The following is a 27,707-nucleotide window of genomic DNA, read 5'->3' as shown; positions in this document are numbered from 1 at the left end:
CCAACATGCCTGCCACCCAGAGGCCTGGCTTTTAAACAAGTATCTTATATAAAAAGAAAATATATAGGGATCTAAGGTACTCTATACTTGCTTTATGATTATGAGCTAACTCCAAACAGTCCAGTTATCCCAATGGCAAACTGAAAGAAAAGTATTAAACAATTTATAGGTTGACCTCTCCCACATCTGAGGAAAGGACAAACCTGCATAAACTCCCGCACAAGACCCAAAGGCTTCACTGTGTTGATTCCTGACACCAATACCATTATAAAATTATATAGGTAGAAAAATCACACTACTAAATAGAACTACCCACCTTGAATGACTGGTTAGAATTAGTAAACAAAGATTCATAGAAAAAAGTTGTATCACTTTTAAATGCATTAACTAGCCAAAATGAACAATAGATACTTCAAAGTATTAAAAATTAAACATTTAAAAAAGCTCTACATTATTAATTGGAGCTATTTATAAAGAAAGCTTTCGAGGAGATGAAATATAAAGACAACATTAACATAAAGCAATCAACAGTAAGTGCTATGAAAATTGTAAAACTAAAGTGTTTTAAAAAGAACTCTAAACTTAAAAAAGCCCAAAACCTTCTTATCAGGAACATCAGAAATCAAGAAAAATATTCTGAATAAGCTAACATAACGTAATAACTTATATTTATTAAATATGACTTACACTTTAGGCTATTTCTTGCCTTTTATAATTATAAATGCTTCAAATGCATTCACCTGTTCTTCAAAATGAATAACAAGTATATGATATGCAACCTTTTTTAACAATCTCAATTTTGCAGAGTTAGGTGTGGTCCTAAAATAGTCTGCTTATTTAAAAATACAAAAATTCATGCATTAAAATAATAAATTCTTTTTTAGAAAAACTTCTACCTTTCCCTCATCCATTGGATTATCACTTATGTGGACAACAGGTCCTGGGTGAGACTTAGATGACCTAAAAAAGAAAACATTAATAAGTTTTCTCAATTAAAAATTTCCATATGAATATATATTCATTACAATAGAAATAAACAAAAAGAAAATAAAGAAATATTTACAAAGAAAGTATTTCAGCAAGTGACCAATAACAAGATGCATAGTTTTTTTGTTCGTTTTTGTTTTGTTTTGAAAGACAGAGTCTCACTATGCCACCCTCGGTAGAGTGCCCTGGTATCACAGCTCACAACAAACTCAAACTCTTGGGCTTAAGTGATTCTGTTGCCTCAGCCTCCCAAGTAGCTGGGACTACAGGTGTCCACCATACTGCCTCACTATTTTTTTGTTGTAGTTGTCATTGTTGTTTGACAAGCCACGCTTGGTTCGAACCTGCCACCTCCAGTGTATGTGGCTGGTGCCCTAGTCACTGAGCTACACAGGCCTGGAGCTACACAGGCCTGTAGCTCAGTGACTAGTTAAGAAAATAGCTGAACTGATGCTATACACAGCACATCCCTAGTTGAGAATCTCTCAAGTCTGAGAGACCACTCCACTTCACGAGAGTCATTTGAAACTATATAGACACCTGAACCAGGCCTACCCACTAGAAGTTGGGACCAACTCAAAAAAAGAAAAAGAAAAAGAAACCCAAACTTCCAAGAGAGTGATGCAGGATAATAATGTCCCTGAGATAAAAACCAGGATTAATATACACTATTACAATTATACTAAGACATTATTTACTTAAAAGGTATGTCACAAAATTACCCTTATCTCAAAAAGATGTAAAATACCATGGAAGGGAACAATACAAGACTCTTTATTTTAAAAAAACAAAAACAGAAAGAAACACTGAAAAAGGTCTTGCCAATATCCTTGAACTTTGATTTTTATGCCCCAGCAATATAAGATAAAACCTGTAGAAAAAGATAAGACCTCTAAAATTTAACACAGAGTGAAAACTGACACTAAAGATCTGCAGGGCCCTATGATCAACTTATAGCTTTTGTTGTTAAAATGAGTAAATGAAAATGATCATTTCTAAATTATGTAAAATTAATTCTATAACATGCTAACTGTAGCAAACATTCACATTATATGTATTTGTTTATTATTACGTCAAGTAGCAGATTAATCAGTGTTTTTGAACACTGCTAACAACCCATTTGTGGGTCATGATCAGCATTAGAAAAAAAAATAATTATAAATAGAACAGAAAAATTTAGAATATTTTTCATGTAGTCAGAAGAATAACTGTTTCATTAAACCTGTGTTATATATGTGCCTATATGTGCACATATCTACATTTTTACGTTTAAATATATTTATATTTGTAAATTTATACATACATAATTTGAAAAATTTAAATTTACAAATGACCATGTCAATAGGATAATACTGACAAAAATTGAATAAATCTGTATTTAATATCAAGGATATCTGATACATATTTCATTAAACATGGAATTCACAACTGGCTAACATATAATATTATCATTTATGGTACTGAAATTTTCAGATATGAAGTATCTGTTAAACTCACAGTTCAATGGCTTTATTCCACATAATGACGTAGCCTGAGAGTGTGAAGGACTCCACATTGACAATATGTATATTACCTCGTTCGGTCCCCACATAGAGCCACTTACTCTGGAAAGGCAGATGGCAAAACGTAACCCTGTATGAGAAAATATATTCAGAAAGAAAATCTGAAAAACGTCTGGTAAAATTTTTTGGCTGCATTAGAGGGTTAATCATAATACATGTAATTCAGGAAAAGTAAAAATGATATACAATCATCAGACTTATTTACTCATTGTGATCCTATTTAATTATGCTAATTCAATTTATACATCAACATAAAATCTTACAGTAAATAGACAGCATGAGACAGCATGACATGATAGAAAGAAGATGAGTTTGGAAGTTAAAATAGTGTTTCAAATGTGGTTATGTCATCCACTAACTGTATAACTGTGGGCAAATCTCAAACTTAACCTTTAAGCCACAAACAATGATTCCAATATCCACATCACCCCTCAATACTATTATACTTCTCAGGAGTCACCAAACACACTAATCTATCACCATATCCATGCTTACTATTCTTTCCTGGCAAAATGCTGCTATTTCTTGGATTTTTCTTCTGTTCCAAACATTCAGTTGAAATATCATTCTCATTCAAACTGACACCCCAGCACTTTCTGTCTCTGTCAGGCTTGCCTTACACAATAGTTTGGGTCCATCTTCCTCCGTAACTTCTACTCCTCTTAAAGGACACACAATTAGACCATGTTTCTATTTTTTTTTTTTTTAGACCATGTTTCTGAAATATATACTTCTTCCTATGTGCTGATGATACAGGATACTTCATTAAGAAATTACAATAATTTGCATGCATTTGCTAAAATTTATCATTCTAACAATTTCATATATCTTTTACATCAGCTTATTTGATCTGAAGGTAAATAATTGACACTATCTTGCCCTTTTTGTAGGGCCTATTTTAGTTAAAAAAAAAACTAATACCCAATTTAAGAAGCCAGACAATGGCAGCAGCCTAAGTGATTACCATGAAGACCACTCCCGGGGAGCCCCACTGAGGCTTTGTTTGTGACCAAAGTGGTTATTTTAGCCTCTTAATTTTGGGGATGTTTTCTTACACAGCAACAGATAATTGATCCATTACCAACATAATCTACTCAACTAAAATCTCTTTAGTTGAAAAAGAGAAACTATAAAATCATGTAGGAAAACCAATTCTTGTAGTTCTAGAATAAAGTTAAAAAGACCCCAGGAAACTTTTCAGCAATTTGAACAGTGCATATGTCATGAGGCTGAAACACTACCTTAGATTTAAATCAGTTTCTGACTTGATTTTCTTATACTTTGATTATAAACATTTATTTTTCATTTTAAGATAATATAGACCATTAACAATAATTAATAGTGACACCAATATTTACTAATATCAGGAGACCAAGTTAAATTTAAATTGTTTTTGTGGACTGGAATCTATTACTAAAGAACAAGGTCAAATGAAAATAATGTTTAATAATATAGTTGAGACTCACATGAAAAAACTTAAAACTCAGTAAGCACTAGAAAGATCATACATATATTTTAATATTACAGTAATGGCATAATAAATTGAGCTTTTCTGAAAAATATATTTAAATGGATAAGTTGAGCCAAGAGCAAACGGAAAGACAGAATGTGACTGAAACAAACTTAACAGAAATACACATCTAGTGAAGTTGAAATCCCTCAATATGCTACTAAATAAAGTTGTATCCTAACTTACTTACTTCACTTAAACATACCTTACACATAGTATTGCTGGGAATATGATAATTCCTGTATTTGCTAAAGGGACTTGAGATATATGTCAATGTTAAGTATTAGAAAGTAATATGTATTAATATGTATACCCTGTCCACTATTTAGTGTTAGCAGCAGTCAAATACTATGTAGTCAAGCACAAAATATAGAAGATTTTACTATTACCAATTCCTTTAATAGATGAACACATACAACTTCCCAAGCCGTGTTAAAATTAATTATCCATAAACAACAGCATAAATACAATGTATAGATAAGTACAGTTTTACAATTTAATCCATAGAAAGAAATATGAACCAATAAGTTCATTCCTATATCACCAACAGATTTGCTCCAGCATAATAGGAAATATGTAATCACGCCTATATTCTCAGCAAATATCCAGCAAAATCACAGCATCTTGAACCTAAAAAGTACTCAGTGTTTGCTAAGTGAGCAAAGGAACTATATAAAGTGTGGGAATTTATCTTAATTAACAAAACAATCAGACATCCCTGTCTTACTCTGTCTCCATCCTTATGGCCGAGGCCCAATTTAAACTACTATCATTGATTGTCAAATCTGTTTCAAGCTTCCACAAGAGTTACCCTTTCAAATCTAAGACAGATCACATTATTATGTACTTGAAGGACTCTAATGGCTTCTATCATAATGCTTCTTAAACAATAATTAGTAACATCTTGTGGTACGTATGTCTGGGGGAAAGGGTAGAGATACTAAAGTGGGCTCAATTTGGCCAATTGGTACTCAGAATCCATTTTCACATACTCCCATATGTTTTCCTGTTCTGAACACGCTGGAAAGCTAAAACTTGTATTTCCCAGACTCCCATACAGCTAAGGTTCTAGATGAGATTAAGTTTCTACTAATTGGATGTGCCTGAGATTTGTAGCCAAAAGTAAGGCAGAGACCATCTTTCTGTTGCTATTTCTGCTGACATTTATGGGATCTTTAAGTGGCAAAAGACACTTACGCTGAGGCACTTAGCAGTGAGGACCAGACACAGTATTCCCAGGACTGCTCAAGAGCTTCATGCAGTGAGGGGCGGTGATTATAAAAGTAGCACTGTTTCCTATTCCCTTAATTGCAACTATGAAGAAATGTTATAGAAGTCAATAGGTCTAGCACCCTTCTAATCATTTTGTAAACCTTGCCAGGTTCTCATACTAAATCCCTTTATGCTTAAACTATCTGCAGTGGTTTCTTTTCCTGCATTGACACACAGCAAGGAAGTGTACCTTAATATGCAATTTATTTATATGGCAGTCTTTAGTGGCCAAAAAATACCTGCTTATAATGATATCTAGCATAATATTGTTCATTTAATGATTTAAAACTGAAGAAAGATTAAGAATCTAACTTTCTTATAAGTATACAGAGGCCTTTCATGAGTCCAGGGATGTCCACATTTTTTTTTCTCTGCTGCCCACTGGAAGAATAAGAGTTATCTTGGGTAACACGTTAAATACACAAACATGAACAAAAGCTGATTAACAAAGTTGCAAAAGCAATATGCATTCAGTAGAAACCATACATCAAATCTTGAATTTTGTTATTTCCCAGGCTAGCAACATGCAGTACATTACTCTCTCAGGACGCTGGGAGGCAGCAGTGAGCAAGCCTCACCAACGACATTCTACAGAGTGACCAGATGATTTTTGCCCCACTGTAGGCTAAGTGGTCCAGTCAAATTTAAGGTAGGATAGGCTAAGTTATGATGTTTGGTAGGTTAGGTATATCAAATCCATTTTCAAATTAAGATGAGTTTACCAGGAAGTAACCCCATAGTAAGTTAAGGAGCATCTGTACATTTACCCCAGTCCAATATCCCCAGGATCTCAATCAATTACATAGCATCAAATAGTCCAAAATCTTATCAAAATATCAGCAGCTCAAAAATCCCATATCTAAACATCTAAGTTTGTTGAAGATGTAAGTTCTGCGTGTAGCCCATTAAGTATAGCTCTTGGGCACAATTCTGGAAGCTCCATCCGTGGTCCTTTGAAACTGAAGAAGCAAATTACCTGCCTCCCCCCACATTCCTGGCATGCAGTGATAGGACAGACACAGGGTAACAGTTACAGTCTTCACTGGGTATGCATGTGTGTGTCTGGTTCCAGAACTCCCTAATACCATAATGCACGGATATTTAAATCTTCCTTATAAAATGGTGTAGTATTTGCTTATAACAAAGATCTTCCCATACACATTGAATCTCTAGATTACTTACAGTGCTTCCTAATACAACGTAAATCCTACATAAATAGCTTCCAGACTGTATTTTTTATTTATATAATTTGCATTTTGTTTTTCTTAAGATCTTTCAACCATCGGCACCCGTAGCACAGTGATTACGTGCCAGTCACATACACTGAGGCTGGTGGGTTCGAAACCAGCCTGGGCCAGCTGAACAATGACAACTGCAACAAAAAAAATAGCCAGGTGTTGTGGCAGGCATAGTCCCAGCTACGTGGGAGGCTGAGAGAAGAGAATTGCTTAAGCCCAATGGTTTGAGGTTGCTGTGAGCTGTGACACCACAGCTACAGAGGACGACATAGTGAGACTCTGTCTAAAAAAAAGATCTTTCAACCACAGTTGGTTGAATCCAGGGATGGGCAGCCCATGGACAGGTATGGCCAACTGTATAGAAATTCCTGCTCAAAGTAAGAGAAATTGAAAGGTAAAAAGGAGTCATTGATTTGTAACAATTTTGAAATTAAGTTTGGCAAATGGTGAACTTTTCGTAATTAGGTTTCAATCCATGGAATAATCTTCTCTGGTTCTGAGACTCACCCTCTTAATCACTGTTCCTTTTTCATGAAAGATACCATGCATATGCAGCTGAGTACTTTCATCAGCCTGCTTCTGGCTGCAGCCTCCTTTACTCTGTACTCTATCTTTTTAGTGAACTAGCAATGTGTCCACTGAAACATTTTCTCAAGAAACCTGCAGTTCTTAAGTAAATTTCATTGGCTATCACTCCACTAGCCAAAAGTCATAACCACAAGTCTTTGGGGGATAATCTCTTCTCTATCTTGGCTCCTGAGCTGTCTGTGGAATGATATTTTGCAACTAAAAATGTAAATAGCATAAAAGTGAAACACAGTATTAGGTTAACCCAAATCCATTGTAAAATGAGGGGAAATTAGGCCTTCTGCCTGGGGAAGCAACTCTGACAGAAGGCCCCATAAGGGTACAGACGGCAAGTTCAGAGTGCCACAGAGCTCAAGCTGAAGGGTAGAACAGGTACCGCTGCTGAGCCTCCGTTCTACCAGCCCACTTCCACCTGCAGGAAAGCACTTAGGAAAACCAGGCTCTTCCCAAACACAACCTCTATCCCTTCACCACCTTACAACATCTTCGGTCTTGAGAGAATACGACAAGGCACATCCATGAGGCACTAGGCCCCATTCCTTGGCATTTTAAGTTCAACAGGTGCCATGCAAGTTTGTAGCCATCCTAGAGAATTTCATCCAGACCAGGTAATACAGGTCCTTGTTTACAGCTGATGTAATGAAGGCCATGGGGAGCTGAACTTGGAACAGGCCCAACTAGTTTCTGTTAAGTTGGGTAAGTTATTAAACCACTTACAGGAAGACTATATAATGGCTTCCCTTCTATGCAAAAAAAGGGGGCTAGATAGAGATTTTTGTCTTTTATACAGACTGTAAGTACTTTTAGAAGGACACACAAAAAAAATTTCCATCTTTGCCTCCACAGAGAAATATGGGTCTGGAAAGGAAGGAATTACATTTTAGATATCTTTAAAAGTTTGTGAATTATTTTTTAGACTATGCATAAAGTATATCACAAAAAATGAATAAAATTCAAAGAAAATATAGCAAAATACAAAAGTATACAGCTGGTATGTGGCATAACTGAGAGAACACTTACCTTTCTCTGCAAAATTTAAGTGAATGTAGTATGGCAGGTCTCTTTTGACGTAGATTCCATAAGTGTAAGGTATCATCAGCCAAGGCACTCACAAGAGCTCCCTTAAAAATGAAGTATAATACATTTCCTATTTAATATATTTTACAAACATTGATGCTACTAAATAGCTGCCAAAAACATCTCCTTCCCAAATTTCAACATTTTCTTTCAGCAGATTTAGTTCTAAGAAACAAATGCCTCACCCAAATTCAAAATAGCTGATATAAAAAAGTGTATGCCATATATACATAAACTAATAGATGTTTTAACTTCTTCAGTAATGTGTAATTCAGTAACTTATAAATCAAAAGTATACTAGGATCTAGTGGGACAGTATGGTTAAACTCTAGCTATTTAAAATTAGAGGTCAGACTGTAAGTTATTTGGTCACTGTTACATATAATTCCTTGACTTACACAGCAAAATAAGATATAAAGTAACCTTGTTTCCTTGGTTAAGAAAAATCCTTAGTAAAGTACTACACCTAGATCATAATTCTACTGCTAGAATAGAAATATAAAGATGGCATCTGGCACACTGTAATTTCAATGTCCAAGGGGTTGAAAATTTATTTAGAAAGTTAAAACATATGACACTATTAAATATTAGTATTTATGTGGAAGAAAATGCCTGGCAGTATGTGACAATCATCCAGTTGACTCAGTCCCAACCAAGATCCAACAGATCAGAATTTGCAAATTGTCCTGGTTTAGATGTGGTTTGTATCCACCAAAACTCATGTTGGAATTTAACTGCCAGTAGTCAGAGAGGTGGCAAAACCTTTAAGAGGCATTTAGGTTATGAACTCTCAGGTTTAGACCTCCTGAGAGCAGGCTGCTATCAACTGAGGGCGCGGTCAGGTTTGCTCACTTTGCACACACCCACTCTCCCCTCAGCTGCTTCTCCACGGTATGAATGGCACAGCAGGCAGCCTTCACTAGAAGCCAACCTGATTCCCTCACCTGATCTTGGACCTCCCAATCTTCAGAATCATAGCTAAATAAATTTCTTTCTAAATAAATTATACAGTCTCACATATTTGGTTATAGCAACAAAACTAAGACACAGAGCAAGAACCTATGAGGTATTTTTTGTCTGTTTGTTTTTTAATTTCCGGAGCTAATTTTGATATGTGAATAAGATTAAGAATCTCTAGACCAGCAGTTCTCAACCTGTGGGTTGTGACCCACAGCAACCGTATTAAAGGACCATGCCATTAGAAAGGTTGAGAACCACTGCTCTAGACTAAGCGTTGATTTACTAAGACATCTGAAAGTTTCCTCAAAGGAACCAAATACTCTTCATCCACACTGAAAGAATAAGATATGTAACATGAAGAATTTATATGAATTTCATAGAAGAGTTGTAATTCCAATCCTTTAGATTATGAGAAATCTTAAAAATCTCCCCTTTTTAGAATTAAGAGTTTCTCATCTATCCAGGATTAAAACATTCTTTTAAAAAGAAAAATAATCTTGCGTCTTCATATGTAGATTTAACAACATAAATTGTTTTTTTTTTTTTTTAGAATTTTAACATCTCAAAATGCTTAATACATAGTATATAGTTCTACACAGAATACTGAAGTTTTAAAAAACTTTCTCTGACCCTGAAAAACCCATATAACTGCAATTTACTTGGATCATAGTTTCACTTAATTTTTTACAGTATCATCCTTAGTTTTTTACATCCATGACTTTTCTTAAATCCCTGATGAGAAGAAAACATTTATCCAAAGCCATAGATATTCACCAATTTGTTTCCTCTCATATAAATTTAAGAACTTATCCCATGAATCCTAAGGGTCGAGGAGCAAAGGAATGTCTACAAACTATCCTCCTATCTAAGGAAATTAGAGCCTTCTGTGGAATAATTTTTTTTCTTCCTTCTACTACCAGCTTTTCCTGTCACTACTCACAGTAAACATCTATTCTCAGAGCTCCTCACAGCTTCAGAGCTTTCTTCAAATCGGCAAGCATGGTGTTTCCTGTACTGATAAAATGATGTTTTTCTCTAGCTCCTTTGATACTTCATACTCTTATCAAAAAGAAAAGCATCATCAATTACTTACACCAACTTCAGGCAGTAAATATTTTCCGATGAATACTGGATTCTTGCTTATATTTCAAACCAATTCATTATAGAAGTGTATTCCATGACGCATAACAAACTCAATCTTGTAAAATGTTTTAATGCAGATTTTTATATAATACATAATGTTCGATATCCCTTAAACAGTACTTGAATGCAGCACCTTGTACCAAAATATCTACCTTATCAAACCATTCTAACAGTTCTGAGAAAACATTTTGCATTATTTATGTAACTGTCCATGATGGTGCCTTAAAATGAATTACTGCTGTCTCTGACCCACACGAAATTACTTTTTGTCCAAATTATTTAAATTAAACATGAGGGCACACAAAAAATCTGAAAGACAATGTGGCCTATTTAGATATAAGTAGGAGAAATTAAAACAATTCACTAACCTCGTTAATCAGGAACTGGAGCTGGATTATAGCCGCTCCACTGTCATGCTGGCAGTGACATTCTACTCCAGGACGACCAAAGCTGTCATTAATTACATTAAGGTGTTTATGATACGTGCAAAGTATTTTTTAGAAAATGATAACTTAAATAATAGGCTAATAAATATTCCAGTGACCTAATATTCAATAATGGGCTATTTACTGAGATTGAGATTAGAGTTAGGTTTAATTACTTATCAATCTAATCAGCAGAAGACTCAGTCTAAAAGAAATAAGAAAAATGTCCTACTAAAAAATAAATAAAGTACTAAAATCAGCAAGATATGAGAAACAAGATAATATATTGTTAATTTACTTCACTCTGCTCCAAATTATTTTCTTCCTCTTAAAATGAGAGAAGGAAGAGAAAAGGTAGTTACTTGATCTGGAAAGCATCCAACTTTGCCCAAATCAGCAAACAAACCTGAAAAGTAGGCAAATGTCATACTGGAATAATAATGCTTTTAGAAACAATAGTCTTTTTACTGTCATTTTGCGTTACTGCAGTGTCTTATGAAGTAGGCTAAAAATATAAAGCAGCAGCATATAACTACAATTCTAATTAAAACATGATGTATCACCAAAGAATGTATCAATCTTTTATAATAGGCACAGATACAGATTATCATGAATTTGCATAGAATAATAGAAAATACTTACATAATATTTCTGTATGTTAGGCATTATTGCAAACATGATATTTCTCTCAACTCATCTAATCCTCACAAACCATGAAGAATGTGTTATTTCCTCCCTGTGAAACAGATGAGGAAACTAAGGTACAGGAGAACTTAAGCAACTTGGCCCAAGTCACACAACTCTAATGTTGCAGAGATGGAATATGAATAAGCTTCTGGCTCCAACATTTACACTCTAAATTAACAAGTAGCATACACACAGAGAAAAAATGCAACAACAAAAAAAACCACTATGTGCCAGGCACGGCTGTACGCATTTTGCCTTCATAAATGTGACGTAAGAAGGCACGCATTTTAACATGCTGCTACACTGACAGAATTTTCATTAGTTAATAAATATTAACATAAAGTAAAATGCCAAATATGAAATTAAAATTTGGTGGGATTTAATAAAATTATAGCTCTCTGTATACAAACACACATTCATTCAGGTATAGATGTCTTAATGAAAAAATAATTTTACCAGAGATTAAATTCCTTTTTGCTATGTATTTTTTCCTTGGGATTTGCAGTATTTTTTCCAGGTGATATTTATTTTTAGTAGGTTTTGTTTTATTTTATTATTAGCCATTGATTATACATTATTTTATAAACTAATAAATTGAGCACATTATCCATGGTTATATTAGTAGTCATAGCAGTTGTATTTCTGCTACACCAGCTGCTCAGAAGCAACTACAGGAAACTAGATTTCAAATTGCTAGTATTGGCATTGTGCAAATCAGCGCCTGAGAAGCCGAAAAGAGAAATATCTGTATCTCTATTTATTCCTTTCTTTTTTCAGATGACAGTCTCAGCCTTGCCCTCATTCCTTACTGTAATCACTCTAATTCTAATTTTTCCAACTAAATTATTCTTTCTGGCACCAATTACTGTATAGTTCCCATTTTACATGAATGAATTAAGTAAAACCTCTCTTTTGTGACCAGATCAGGATCAATGACTAATAAAAAAAAAAAAAATTGACCTATTATAGAAAATATTAAAAATTATACTGACCTTACATATTTTATCACAAAAAATGAATAATTTTGCTAATCTTTTGATGTTAGCCAAAGACATTTCTTTCAGTATGAATCCATTACCTAGAGTTCAGAGTTATTTTCCTTTAGTAAAACACAGCTATAACTACCTATGTATTAGATTTCCAGTTTAACTTCTTAAATGGACCTTTAAAGACACCAGCAAAGCAATGTGAGTATAGCACACACAGAATCTTATCATTTCTTTTCTAGTCTACAGTTATTCGCACCAAGTCAGATGGGAGGTTTTAAGTGGCTGACCTTTGTGAAGTCTTCCTAAATAATTTACCTTGGATTTTTATTTAAATATAACTTTTTGAAATCATACTTCATCATTTCATGTACTGTTAAGTGAATTACTTGAATAGAGGATCCAATCTGGGCCTTGTAGCTAGCCTACTGATCTTGAAATTTCATTTTGCCATGTATGTTAATCAATATTTTACCCGTGGAGATTGAAAAGTGTCTATAAATCCAGGAAATCATCTACACGGAAGAGCAGTTTCCCTGTTATGCCATATAAAGACAGCACTACCCTAGACAAAAATGTGTTTTATCATATAACATAGTAAACTTTGAGCTAAAATGACAAATATATCTTCTTAATATAAAATAGAACCATTTACTGGGTATCTACTAAGTTTCAGGCAGCCTCCCCTAAAAACATGACTAAAGATAATCATCACAATAACTCTAAAAGGGATTTATTATTGATATTTTATGGATGATAATTCTAAAGCTCAGAGAAATGATTTTTCTCAGTGTTAATGCCTTCGTAACCTTTTGCTGTAGATAGAGCAGTGCTATGCAGCTGAAGCCAGCTAACAAAAACAACCCTATGGATTTGAAAAAGTAACATAATAAATTACTTTACCGTAACAAAATGTTTAAAATTAAATTTTAAAGGCTATTGTTTACACAGAATCATGAGATAGTAGCAAAGAAAGAACATAAATTTCAGAGCAAGCAGTTCTCAATTCTGGTGACAGTACCAAAATTCCAGCCTACTGCAAATTTACAAAACTCAAATTGCCAGGGGAGATGCTCAGGTAGGTTGATAGTTTGCAATCTACAGTATTTATTTATCCTGGCACAGGAATGTTGTGAGGCACAGTGAGAAATGAAGACCTTTACTTTCAAGTAAGGTCATACGCTAGTTCTGCCATTACACGCTGTGACCAGACAGAAGTTATTACACCTCTTAACTGTCTAATCTATAAAATGCAAATGAGACCTATCTAGTCTAACTTACAGCACTGCAGTGTAAGTTAAACCATATAGAGAACACTCACCAAATAGCATCCATTACCATTAACTCTACATTACCATTCACTACATTAGCTAGACCTAAATGGTACCTTACAATGGACATAACATCATAAGCAAGAAAATGTTATTAAATACGTAGTCAAAAACCACTCATGTTATAAACATTCATGTACATTCACACTTATAATTATTTTTAACATATATTGCTGTTCCTAATATTGACATTACTGATTTAATATCTGTATTAGAGGGCGGCGCCTGTGGCTCAGTGAGTAGGGCGCTGGCCCCATATGCCGAGGGTGGCGGGTTCAAACCCAGCCCCGGCCAAACTGCAACAAAAAAATAGCGGGGCGTTGTGGCGGGCGCCTGTAGTCCCAGCTGCTCCGGAGGCTGAGGCAAGAGAATCGTGTAAGCCCAAGAGTTAGAGGTTGCTGTGAGCCGTGTGACACCACGGCACTCTACCCGAGGGCGGTACCGTGAGACTCTGTCTCTACAAAAAAAAAAAAAAATATATATATATATATATATCTGTATTAGAAAATGGTCAAACACTGTAACAAATATCTGCTCAGTAAATTATCCACATTTATCATGGCTATCTTCACAATGACACGAAGAAACAAAACTTTTGAAATTACTATAACAGAAAAGAAAGACTATACACTGAAGAATTCAGTAATATATTTATTAAATGGAGAAATATTCACTTATTGTTCTGATGTCTGTTGCTGTATACACACATATGTATGAACCAATTATAAAGGAAGTTGAATATTTATAAATCTTTTTCTTGGGTCACTCTGAACTCTAATGCATTCTTTAGAAAATGGTACGATCTAGCCGGGCGTTGTGGCGGGCGCCTGTAGTCCCAGCTACTCGGGAGGCTGAGGCAAGAGAATCGCTTAAGCCCAGGAGTTGGAGGTTGCTGTGAGCTGTGTGAGGCCATGGCACTCTACCGAGGGCCATAAAGTGAGACTCTGTCTCTACAAAAAAAAAAAAAAAAAAAGAAAATGGTACGATCTTCCTGTCTAAGATACCTTTTTATTCTCAGTTTTTCTGTCGCTTGCCTATCAAACGTAATGGCATCTACCTAATCCTACTAGTCCTCTTTTTTTTCAGAGCAAACCAGTTAATTTATCTGACCTGTGATACATGCCAGATGCTTTTTGGCTACTCACAGTCCTTGTCCAGATAATTACCCTTATAACTGGCACGTTCATGAAGAGAAGACGCAGAAAGCAGTTAAAGTATAATGGGGGTGGAATGCAAGGCTAGGTAATTTAGACATGATCCTTTATGCAAGCAATAGGCAAAAAATAAATAAGGACAGGTTGATGAAAATATTTCAAATTGTATATAAAACCAGCACATTGTACCCCACCATAGCATTAATGTGCACAGCTATGATTTAATAAAAAAAAAAAAGAACAAATGACAGGAAAAGCATATAAAACTAGTAATTAATGAAGAATCTGAAAGAGGTGTTAAGATGCAGAACCAGCTAAACTTTTTAATTACAGTACTATAAATCAAATTCAAAATAACCATAGACAAGCATTCAGCCAGTTGTATAAATGGCTTTTGCCTGCTGCTGCTGGTGGTAGCGGTTGGGTAGGGATGAATAAAAGAGGATTTGGGAGGCCTTTAAGTACCTCATCATCATCATCGGAGCAGCTGAGATTTATACGTGTCAAGTACAGTACTGTGTGCGTATTATCTCGTGACAGCACCTCCGTGCCGCGGTGACCAGCTGTGTTTTATACGCTCCTGTTGTCTTCTGTTTTCCTCCTTGCTTGTTATGAAGTCATAATGGATTCTGTACCTACTTCCTTGTTTCCTTTAACTGGGGACATCTGTGATCGAATCATGTGATTACTTTTGTGAAACTTCCACCCTATAGGCTACCTAGTCTCAGGTCACAGGAACACGGCAATCTGCTCTCTACACCTAGAGCTGGGACAATGTATGACACATAGTAGATACTTGATTAATATTTATGAATGAGTAAGCACTTTGAAAATCTAAGGAACATATTTATGTTCAGTCATACCACCCTAGGTAAGATTAGCTCACTTTTCAGATAACCAATAAAATGTATGGAATGGTGGAAAGAATTCTCATCCTGCCTCTACCAGGAGATTAGTTTGTCTCCAGGGTACATTATACTTCTTAACATCCCATGAAATCTATATTCCCAGCCTATCCATTTCACCGTCCAGCCATTTGTTAGGATCCTAGTATAATCACAGCCACATTTCCTCTTATTGCTTATCCTTCCTTATGTGACTTATCCTGTAGCGTCCGCAAGGTAGAATCAAAAAGTAATAAAAGCAGCAGGCGGTAGGACGGCAGTGGGTGGTAAAGTCTGACGGCACAGCTCCTGGGCAGGTTTTCACAGCCGTCACCACCACTGTTTGTTATGAAAAGGTTTGACACACATACTTTGACAAGTTGTACTAAGAATGAAATATTATCAAGACTAGTATATATGCAGTAACTTGTTCAGATTCTTCAATATATTATCTTCTCAGAATCTGTTGACTAATTCCTATCAATGAAGAAAAGTTCAAGTAAAGTAAGGGTATTATTCCAATTCAACACACGGGACACATTCAATTTTCCACCCTAGGAATGAAGACTGGAGTACAAATAAAATAGAAAGCAACAGGAGAACTTCATAACCTGTTCAGTTTCTGAAAACACATATTTATGTCCTGCAAAGTTTGAAGATAAACAGTAAGGATGACTATATTTTCCATGAACTCATAAATGACTAATAAATTATCCTACAGTATTACACCTTTAATTGTAAAACATTCTATGAAAGTAATTTAATTTAAGCAGGAAAAAAAAGGGTCTACTACCAAACCAAGAAAAAATTTTAAGGGAAAATTGTTCCTTCATGCCATAGTAAAAAAAGGTAACCTTAGGAGCACAATTTTAATCCATCAGAAATACAGAAGATTAACCCCAGTTACCATATTTAAAGTACATTCCTGAACTTTCAGCAAATGGTAATTTACTTCTGTAAGCATTTTGGTAAATACTCCAAGTATGCTACTCTGAATTACCTTACTACTCTGTAAATAAAAAGTCAGTGGATGATTTTTTACTTTTAATGGCCTACATCTGGAAGAGATTTAACCATTATAATGTTATTATTTTTCAATAACAAAGGTAAAATCTAAATACCATTGGAATATGATCAAAGAATACTGATGGAAGCATTTGTGAAAAGAGGATGAGCTTCAGATTAGAACCAATGCTAATTGGTCCTTTATATTGTACGAACATAAACAAATTAATCACTTTGCATCTCAGAGCTTTGATTTCTTTACCTGTAATGCTGCAGTTACAAGAAATAAATAAAACTTAACAAATAAAAGGGGAAGTACATGATGCATTTATCCTACTAAAGATAATACAATTCATTAAAATTTCTATAAGGAACAGCTTTTTGGGAAAAAATGAAAATATATAAAACGGTCTGTGGTAACTAAACAACCTTTGTGCTATAGTTTGCTCATACATCACCTTCCTTCTTCACTGATAAGTGAGGATCACCTGCAAGCTTAAGACTAGACTTTTTAACCTCATAATCAGACACGATGATTTTTATTGCTGTTCTCATGCCCAGTGATAGGGCTAGGAAGGGAAAATACTGTAACTCAAACCTGGAACTCCAACTCCTTTCCAAATATTTCACACAACAGTTTTATAGCCTTGTCTCCAAAGACAGTGGCAAAAAGGAAGCGTATTTCCTCGTGGTTACACTACATATCTCAAGATGTTATGATTGCTTTAAAATGACATCCTCTCTACACACAGTAATGAACATGTTTATTATCTACCATCTGCTTCACTAAGAACACTGCTGCCCAGCCTGTCAAACATTTAAACCAGTATTTCTCAATTTTGGCTCTACATCACGAGTGTCCATGAAGATTTAAAAGCAAAAAAATACGTTATTTTGAGAAACTTCTTTTCTTGTCTTTTGTCCACTTTTTTAATGAGGTTATTTGTTTTTTTTATTGCTGATTGAAGCTTTTTATAGGTTCTGGATATTAGTCTTTTATCGGATGTATAATTGTGAGTATTTTCTCCCCTTCTGTAGGATTTTTTCTGTTGGTTATTTCCTTTGCTATGCAGAGGCTTTTTAATTTGATCAAGTCCTATTTACTTATTTATTTTTGATGCAGTATTTGCATCTGGGATCTTAGTCACACATTCTTTGCCTATGCTGAAATCTAGAAGAGCTTTTTGTACATTTTCTTCTGGAACTTTTATGATTTTATGCTTTACATTTAATACTCTTTTCCACCTTGAATTTTTGCATATGGCTAGAGAAAGAAGACAAATAGCCAACAAACATAGGAAGAAATGCTCAACACCACTAATCATCAGGAAAATGCAAATTGCAACCACAGTTAAGGTATCACCATACCACTGTCAAAATGACCATTATTAAAAAGTCAAAAAATAATACACACCGGCATGGTGGCAGACAGAAAGGAACCCTTACACACTGTTGGTGAGACCACAAATTAGTATAACTTCCATGGAAACTCCTCAAAGAAATAAATGTACGTAAACTTACCATTTGATCTAGTAATCCCACTACAGAGTATCTACCCAAAGGAAAAGAAATCATTTTATCAAAAGACCTCTGCACTCAAAAGTTTATGGCTGCACAATTCACAATCACAAAGATGTGGAATCAACCTAAGTGCCCATGAGTACATGAGTGGATTAAGAAAATATGGTCCATACATACCATGGAGTACTATTCAGCAATAAAAAGGTAATGAAATAGAGTGTTTTGCAGCAACTCGGACAGAACTGGAGACCATTACCCTAACTGATGTGTTTTAAGAATAAGAAAGCAAACACCACATGTACTCTCTAATAACTGGGAGGTAACCGATGGGCACAATGAGATGTAAAGGTCATTGAAAATCAAGAATGGGGTGGGGGTGGGGGCGTAAAACCTATCTATCTTAGGTGCAAATGAACACTATTCAGGTGACAGACATACTAAAGGCCACCACTTAAGCATTATAAAAAAGCTCGTAACAAAAAGCATTTTGTTACCCACGTTTTCCTCAAATTAAATAAACATGAATACACTATATGTTTATAGGTCAGTCTTATTTTCCAAACTTTTAATTTCCTACTCTTATCTGAACTAGCTTCTAATTGACTTGATAGAAGTATGCTCAAAACAACAGTTTAGTAAGTCTTTAACAAAGATTAATATAATGAAGACCACTCATTTGTTTATTATGACCTATGAATGTATATGCAATACAAAGTCTCTGTCAAATAACTTTTTTTTGAGTTTCACTCTGTCTCCCTGGATGAAGTGCCATGGAGTCATAGTAGCTCACAGCAACCTCAAACTCTTGGGCACAAGTGATCCTCCTGCCTCAGCCTCCCAAGTAGCTGGGATTACAAGCACCCATCACGACGCCTGGCTAGTTTTTCTATTCAGTAGAGATAGCATCTCACTCTTGCTCAAGCTGGTTTCAAACTCCTGAGCTCAAGCAATCCCCCACCTCACCCTCCCAGAATGCTAAGATTATAGGCCTGAGTCATCCTGCTCAGCCATAACTTTTAGATTAGATTACCTCTATTCTATAATTTCACCTACTTGATAAACAACAATTTTAAAACTTCTTTTTGAAGATCATGTATTCTGTCTATAAGAATTATGTGTAGACTTCTGGTTTCTGATCTGGCACGTAAAGAGCTTGGAAGTCATCATTTTGTCTTAATAGAAAGTAAAAAGTTGAACAAACTGGAAAATCAGCAACTCAGATCTATGAGAATAATAAGGTCACAGGACAACCCACTGCCCCAAATTGAAAAGACAGACAAGCAAATACAGAGAATCACAACTCACGGAAGTGGAAACCCACAAGCAGAACCAGTGCCATGGGGAAGAAACAAACACTGTAACTGACAAACAACTGGAGGCTCAGAGCAGGCAGGTCTGAAAGTCAAAAACTCCAGGGGATCTAGGCATCAGGATAGTCCAACAGTTTTCCAAGTTTTGCCTCTGAGAGCTTGACCAAGTTCTCACAGTGAATACTGGAGAAAAATCCCCTCCTGCTTCTAGCGGAGAGGAGAGGAAAAGCAACAATTTTTAAATATGTCAGAATATTCTGTTCTTAACAACACCGTCAGCCTTCAGAAGAAACAACTGTACCACTGCCTAGCCTGTGGGGTTTTATCAGAGCCTAACTAACCCAAGGGAAAGAAAATGTGCAACTCCAATGAGCCCAAGCCTTCCAAGTGGAGGAAGTAAAATATGCTATCATTAATCAAAAGTGCACTTGGAGAGTGCGAAGTCCAGGGGCACAGATGCACTAAAAGACTAAGACCTAATGAAAAGACTACAGAATACTTCTAGGGTAGCTGCTAAAAATAAGCATTAACAAAAAGTATAAATGATATGCTGAGAAAAAAACAGAAAATGAAACCATATAAAATCCTCAATTAAAACTACAAAAGGCATAAAAAGAATAAGAGACAAAAACAGAAACAAAAAAGGACAATAAACATAACAGTAACAAATATGGTGGATATTAGTCCAACTATATTAATCACTTTGAACAGGCCGGTCTAAATGTTCCAATTAAAAGACAGATTGTTACAGTGGATCAAAAACCAAAACCCAAATAAACGCTGTCTATAAGAAACCCACTTTAAATATAAAGACCCGTATATAGGCCACCCCTGGGTTACTGAAAACCCAATTTACTGCATTCCATACTTAGAAACTAGCTGCCAAGGCTCCCCTAAACGATAATTTATAATTAATTTATTTTGCACATGTAAATAAACACACATGTTTGGAGTAGCATCTTATGCAGTGGCCAGTGTCACTGTTCACATGATTGCTTATGTATAGCTACATTTAAGTCTTAACTTTTTCATTCAATGTTGTAAGCCTGTGTTTACCCTTATGAATATGCCTCCAATGCATACATTCACAGCCAGTAAGACTACAGTGAAGAAAAAGGTGATTACAATGTAAATGAAAGTAGAAATAATTAAACATTCATAGAAGGTCAAATGCCATCATTCACTGGAAAAACTTTAGGCTTTTTAGTCACTCAACCATTAGAACAATTATAAAGGATAAAGTGAGAATAATGGAACATACGAAAGCAGTGCTCCAATGAAAGCATCAATTATTACCAAGCAGCACAGTGGATTAATTATTGAAATGGAAAGGTTATTATTGATTTGGTTAGAAGATCAAAATAAGCATAACATTTCTATTAGCAGAGCATTAATGCAGACAATCTCAGGAACGTTGTCATGTCTGTAACCCAGGGACAACCCATAGAGTAAAAGTAAATAAATGGAGAATGATATACCATGCTATCATTAATCAAAAAAAAGCAGAGTAACTAATACATTAATTTCAGACAAAACAAATTTCAGACCAAGGAAAGTTATCAGAGATACTAATTTTAGACAAAGCAGATTTCAGACCAAGGAAAGTTACCACAGATATTAAAGAGGGGCATTACATAATAACAGTCAATATAATCCTTAACATGTATGAGCCTAACGAGAGTGTCAAAATTTCTTAGACAAAAGACAATAAAATTTCTTAGACAAAAGCTAATAAAACTACAAGGAGAAATAACTAAATCTACTATTATAGTTAGAGACTCAAGACAACCTCTAACAGAAATGGGCAGATCCAGCACACAGAAAATCAGTACCAACACGGCTGAACTCAACACCACCAGCTACCAAGAATATGACGACCACCTATAGACCTACTTTATAACAACAGAATATACATTCTTCTCAAACATATAAAACGTTAACCAAGATAGACCACATTCTGGGTCATAAAATATACCTTAAAAATTTTAAAAGAATATAAATCATACAATGCTAGCTCTTGGACCACAATGGAAATAAACTGAAAATCAAGAACAAAAAACATAGCTGTAAAATCCCAAAATACCCTGAGATTAAACAAGGCAATTAAAATAACACATAGGTCCAAGAGGATATCTCAAGACAAATTCAAAAATATTTTGAACGAAATTAAAATGAAATCAACTTATCGAAATTTGTAGGAAATAAAGTAGTACTTAAAGGGAAATTTATAGCATTGAATCCATATATTAGAAAAGAAGGAAGCTTTAAAATCAATCATTTCCACTTTTAAAATGAAGAGAAAATTAAATCCAAAGTAAGCAGGACTTCAAAAAAAAAAAAAAAATCAACAAAACTAAAAACAGCTTATTTCTTAAAAAACAATAAAATCAATAAGTGTGTAGCCAGGTTCAAGAAAAAAAGAGAGAGAACACAAATTACTAACATTAGAAATGAAAAAGGGACATCACCATAACCTCAATGGATATTAAGAGGATAATAAAAGAATGCCAATAGCAAATCTATGCCTACAATTTGATAACACAGATGAAATGGACCAATTCCTTGAAAGGTACAATCTGCCAAAACTCTCACCAGAAAAAAAAAGACAACCTAAATAGATTTCTACTAAAGAAATTCAATCAATTAATAATTTCCAAACCACAAAGTATCAGGCCCAGATGGGTTTACTGGTGAATTATAACCAGTTTTTAAAATCTTTCAGAAGACAGAAGCAGAGGAAATACATACTAACTCATTCTCTGAGGACTGCATTACCCAACACCAAAACTAGAGAAAGACATTATAAGAAAAGAAAATTTAAGACCAATATCTCTCATGAATACAGATGAAAAAAAAACCAAAATTTTACCAAATTGAACTGAATAATGAAAAAAAAAAAAAAAAAAAAAAAGAATTACAAAGCTCAGCCAAATAGGATTTATCCCAGGTATGCAAGGCTGGTTCAATGTTTGAAAATCTATTAATGTAATCCATTGCATTAACAAGTTAAAGAAGAAAAATCACATGATTCTACCAATAGTTGCAAGCTGTCAGTACACTAGGAATATAGGATAAGACCCTCAACTTGCTAAAGAACATCTATTAAAATACCTACAGCTAACATAATTAATGGTGAAAAACTTGATGCTTTTCCACTATAATTAGAAACAAGGCAAGGATGTCTCTTCTCATCTCTCCTTTTCAACATTATATTGGAAGCTCTACCTAACACAGTAAGAAAAGGAAATAAAAGGTTTACAAATTGGGATGAAATGAATAAAAGTGTCTTTTCACAGATGACATAACCATCTATGTAGATAGTCAGAAGGAATAAAAAAAAAAACTTCTGAAACTAATACATGTTTATAGCACTGTGGCAGGATGCAAGGAAAAGTTATTTGCATTCCTATATACCAGAAATGAACCAGTGGAATTTGAAATTAAAGACATAACATTACTTAAATTAGCAAATATGTACAAGATATTAGCAGAATATGTACAAGATCTATACGAAGAAAAGTATGAAATTCTGATGATAACAAAGAAGAAATTTAAAAAGAGGTATTCCCACATTCATGGAGAGGAAAACTCAGTATTGTAAGATGTCTTTCCAACTTGATCTATAGATTCACTGCAATCCTGATCAAATTCCCAGAAAGTTGTTTCACAGACATTGACAAAATTTTTATGCAGAGGCACAAGTTCCAGAAGAACCAACACAATATTGAATGTGAAGACCAAAGGAGGAGGACTGACACTACCAAACTTTAAGACTTACTATAAAGCCACAGTAACCAAGACACAACATTGGTGAAAGAAGTGACAAACAGATCAATGAAACAGAATACAGAGTACAGAAATAGACCCACATAAATACAGTCTACTAATCTTTGGAAAAGGGAGCAAAGGATGTTCTTTTCAACCAGTGGTGCTGAAACAACAATCCACATGCAAAAATATCTAACACATATTCCACATTCTTCACAAAAATTAGCTCAAAATGGATCATATAACGAAATGTAAAATACAAAACTATAAAACTCCTAGAAGATAACATGGAGAAAATCTAGATGACCTAGAATTGAGTGTTGGCTTTTTAGATATGACAACAAAGACACAATCCACAAAATAATTGACGAAGTAAACTTCATTAAAATTAAAAATTTCTGGGTGGCGCCTGTGGCTCAAATGAGTGGGCACTGGCCCCATATGCCAGAGGTGGTGGGTTCAAACCCAGCCCTGGCTAAAAAACTGCAAAAAAAAAAAAAAAAAATTAAAAAAAAATCATAAAAAAAATTAAAAATTTCTATTTTGACCAAGACACTGTTAAGTGAATGAAAAGGCAAGCTACAGACTAGGAGAAAATATTTCAAAAGGCAAATCTGATAAAGGACTGTCACACAAAATATACAAAGAATTCTTAGAATTCAACAATAAGAAAACAAACAACATGATTTAAAAATGGGCCAAAAACCACGACATCTCCGCTAAGATACACAGGTAGCACATAAGCAAATGAAAAGATGCTCTACATCATACATCATCAGGGAAATGTGAAGTACACACCTGCAACAGTGGCTGAAATCTAGAATAAACACCACAAATGCTGAAGAGATATGGAACAAAAGGAACTCGCTCTACTTGCTAGTGGGAATACAAATCATATAGCTACTTTGGAAGATAGTTTGGAAATTTCTTACAAAACTGAACTTATTCTTACCAATTTGCTCCTTCCTATTTACCCAAAGAAACTGGAAACTTATCTTTACACAAAAACCTGCACAAAAGTGTTGACAGCAGCTTTATTCGCAATTGCCAAACTTGGTAGCAACCAAGATGTCCTTCAAACAGTTAAGGAATAAATAAACTGTGGTACCTTCAGACAAGAAAGTATCTTCACACACTACAAAGAAATGTGCTATCGAACCATGAAAAGACATGGAGAAAACGTAAATAAATACACATTAAGTGAAAGAAGCAAATCTGAAAAGATACACAATTTTACCATTCCAACTACGTGACATTCTGGAAAAGGTAAAATTATGGAGAGAGTATGAAGGTCAGTGGTTACCAGGGTTCAGTGGGAGAAGACATGAATAAGCAGGGCCCAGAGAATTCTTAGACCAGTAACTACTTTATGCATTAACAATAGTAGATATAGGTATATGTTATTATACACTTATCAAAATGTAGACCCAACAATGAACCCTACAATAAACTACTGACTTGGGATGAAAATTATGTGTCAACATAGATTCATTGATTTAACAAATGTGCCACTAATGGGGGAGACTATGAATGGGAGGGGACAGGGTATATATGTGAGATCTCTGGTACCTTCTGATTATTTTTGCCAGGAACCTAAAACTGTTCTAAAAATGAAATGAAGTCTTTTTAAGATAAATATTTTAATAAATGAAGACAGCCACATTCTCATGATAAGGATGGACATACTTAATTTTTACTGCTAACACTTCTAATATTCTGCTAATAAGTCATTAAAGAATATCATGAAATAGATCAACCTTTAAAATATTCTTAAGACAATTGTCTTACAATAAATATTCAATAATATTTGAAAAGTTAAGTCAATTGCTTTCTTTTAGGGTGGATAATAAAAACATTGAAACAAAACAGTAATTGCAGCATTTAGACTAATATGTAATTACGGTATTAATAGGTTTGAAATAGGCCTCTACCTCCTTCCACCATTATTATTATTATTTTTTTTTTTTTTTGCAGTTTTTGGCCAGGGTCAGGTTTGAACCCGCTACCTCCAGTATATGGGGCTGGTGCCCTACTCCTTTGAGTCACAGGCGCCGCCCAATCCACTATTATTTGAAGAAGATTTTTTATTACTTCTAAACAAATTACAGAGGTTAGAAACACTCATTATTCACTGATAATAACTCACTATTTGGAGTTAGATTTCTCTCTGAAGAGATCACAATGAATTACATTATCATAAAGCAATCCTTTAGAATGGCTTTTGATACATAAATACACTATTTTTTTTTTTCAGATTACTACAAGGGTATATATGATTAGGTTACATTGTTTGCCTTTGTTAGGGAAAGTCCCAGTTGTATTTGAGTTCTTCACCCAGGAAGTATGCCACCTGTCCCCCTACATCAGGGGTCCTCAAACTTTTTAAACAGGGGGCCAGGTCACTGTCCCTCAGACCGTTGGAGGGCTGGACTATAGTTTAAAAAAAAAAACAAAACTATGAACAAATTCCTATGCACACTGCACATATTTTATTTTGAAGTAAAAAAACAAAACAGGAACAAATACAATATTTAAAATGAAGAACAAGTAAAGTTAAATTAACAAACTTCTCAGTATTTCAATGGGAACTATGGGCCTGCTTTTGGCTAATGAGATGGTCAATGTCCAGTTCCGTATTTGCCACTGCTAGTCGTAACAAGTGATGCAAGTGTGCATCAGTTAGTCCCGAGACTGAGAGGAGGAGTTGAGAGACAGAGAGAAGGAGGGGAGTCGGAGAGTGCGGCGCACATTCCACACATGCGCACTGCGGGGCCCCGGGACCAGTCTGCTGCTAAGCAGGACAGGCAGCGGTGGCAAAAACACAGTGGTCCAGATAAAATGTCTTCAGCGGGCTGCATATGGCCCATGGGCCGTAGTTTGAGGACCCCTGCCCTACATTATAACCATTAGGTGGGAGATTACTAAGCCTCTTCTCCCCCTTCTCCCTTCTTGAATTTAATTTGTTTTTCCACTTGTGTGAGCTTGTAGTTATTTATCTACTAATTTCAAATTAGTAGAGAGTAAATGGGATGCTTGTTTTTCCATTCTTGGATACTTTACTAAGGAGAATGTTCTTCAGCTCCATCCAGGTAAATACAAAAGATTTAAAGTCTCCATTTCTTTATAAATGTATAATATTCCATGGTGTACATATACCACAGTTAATTAATCCCTTCATGGGCTGATGGGCACTTAGGTTGTTTCCATATCATTGTGACTGAGAATTGAGCTGACCTTTGAGTCCAATGTCATGCTTTGAAGAATTTGAAAAAAATAAAAAGTTCCTTTCTTCATTTCATATGAAACCAGAAAAAAATGCAAATAGCCAATGCAATTCTAAGAAATAAAAACAAATCCTGAGGCATCATGTCACCAGACTTCAGTTTATACTGCAAGTCTGTAATAATCAAAACAGCATGGTATTGGTATAAAAGTTGAGACATACATCTATAGAACAGGATAAAGAACCTAGAAAGGAAACCAGCCTCCGATCTCTAGCTGATCTTTAGTAACCCAAACAGAATCATATACTAGGGGAAAAGAATCGCTATTTAATAAATGGTGTTGGGGATTTTATGAAGAAGCCCTCACTGGAAATTGCATTAACAACAAAATAAATACACACAAACTGATCAAGCTTACAAGCTTCTCCACAGCTAAGAACAACAACAACAAATAGACAACTTTCAGAATAGGAGAAGATATTCACACATTACAAATCTGAAAAAGGGCAAATAATCAGAATCTATAGAGAATTCAAACAAATTAACAAGAAAAGAGCAAACAACCCAATATAAATACACTTTTAAATGAACTACTTGCTACATCTACCATCAAATGTGGTGATAAATGAGAGTGGCCTATGTTGAATGAACAAGAATATACATTCTCACATATAAGTAAAAATGATTTTTTATCCCACCACCAATTCTCAGATGCCTAATGGTTAAGTTCCTTTCTCAAGTACAGCAAAGTGAATTTTAAAAGGAAAATACAACACATTACAAAAAATATAATACAAAGACTAAACAGATGGAAAAATCTATTTCGACACTTTTCTCCTTTTCAAAAGAAAAAAGCAAATATACAAAAGGAAAGCAATTTAGCAGAAAGTACTGCAATAGCTGATGCCACTAGATTTATGTTTCCTTTGGCAGAGTAGTGCTCTGAAAAAGCAGAGGTATGGTTATTACAAGAAAAGATTATGGACTTTCAAGAAAGGGCAGGATCAATCACTCTTCAACATACAACCTCAGGAGGAAAAGCTTGAAAAATTCTATACTGCACTTATTTGAATGG

The 27,707-nt window shown here is 34.8% G+C and overlaps 1 protein-coding gene across 2 annotated transcripts in view; it reads right to left on the bottom strand.

Annotated features, from left to right (window-relative positions):
• The window catches only part of STXBP5 (syntaxin binding protein 5), a 140,649-nt gene that overhangs the window by 100,552 nt on the left and 12,390 nt on the right, over positions 1-27,707 (bottom strand). Inside the window, exons 1-5 of one of the 2 annotated variants that reach the window (XM_053591524.1) lie at positions 11,405-11,468; positions 10,706-10,787; positions 8,178-8,278; positions 2,485-2,619; positions 897-960 (exon numbers count right to left, since the gene is read on the bottom strand). In XM_053591524.1, the coding sequence (XP_053447499.1) occupies positions 897-960; positions 2,485-2,507 (87 nt within the window). In that variant the 5' untranslated portion in view covers positions 2,508-2,619; positions 8,178-8,278; positions 10,706-10,787; positions 11,405-11,468. Of the gene's footprint in view, positions 1-896; positions 961-2,484; positions 2,620-8,177; positions 8,279-10,705; positions 10,788-11,404; positions 11,469-27,707 lie in introns of those variants that run through there. The other variant, XM_053591523.1, reaches the window with a different exon arrangement.

Source organism: Nycticebus coucang, chromosome 5, assembly GCF_027406575.1.
Source record: "Nycticebus coucang isolate mNycCou1 chromosome 5, mNycCou1.pri, whole genome shotgun sequence".
Taxonomy (NCBI): domain Eukaryota; kingdom Metazoa; phylum Chordata; class Mammalia; order Primates; family Lorisidae; genus Nycticebus; species Nycticebus coucang.
The sequence above is the reverse complement of the archived record's forward strand: the minus strand, read 5'-3'. Positions and strand labels throughout refer to the sequence as shown.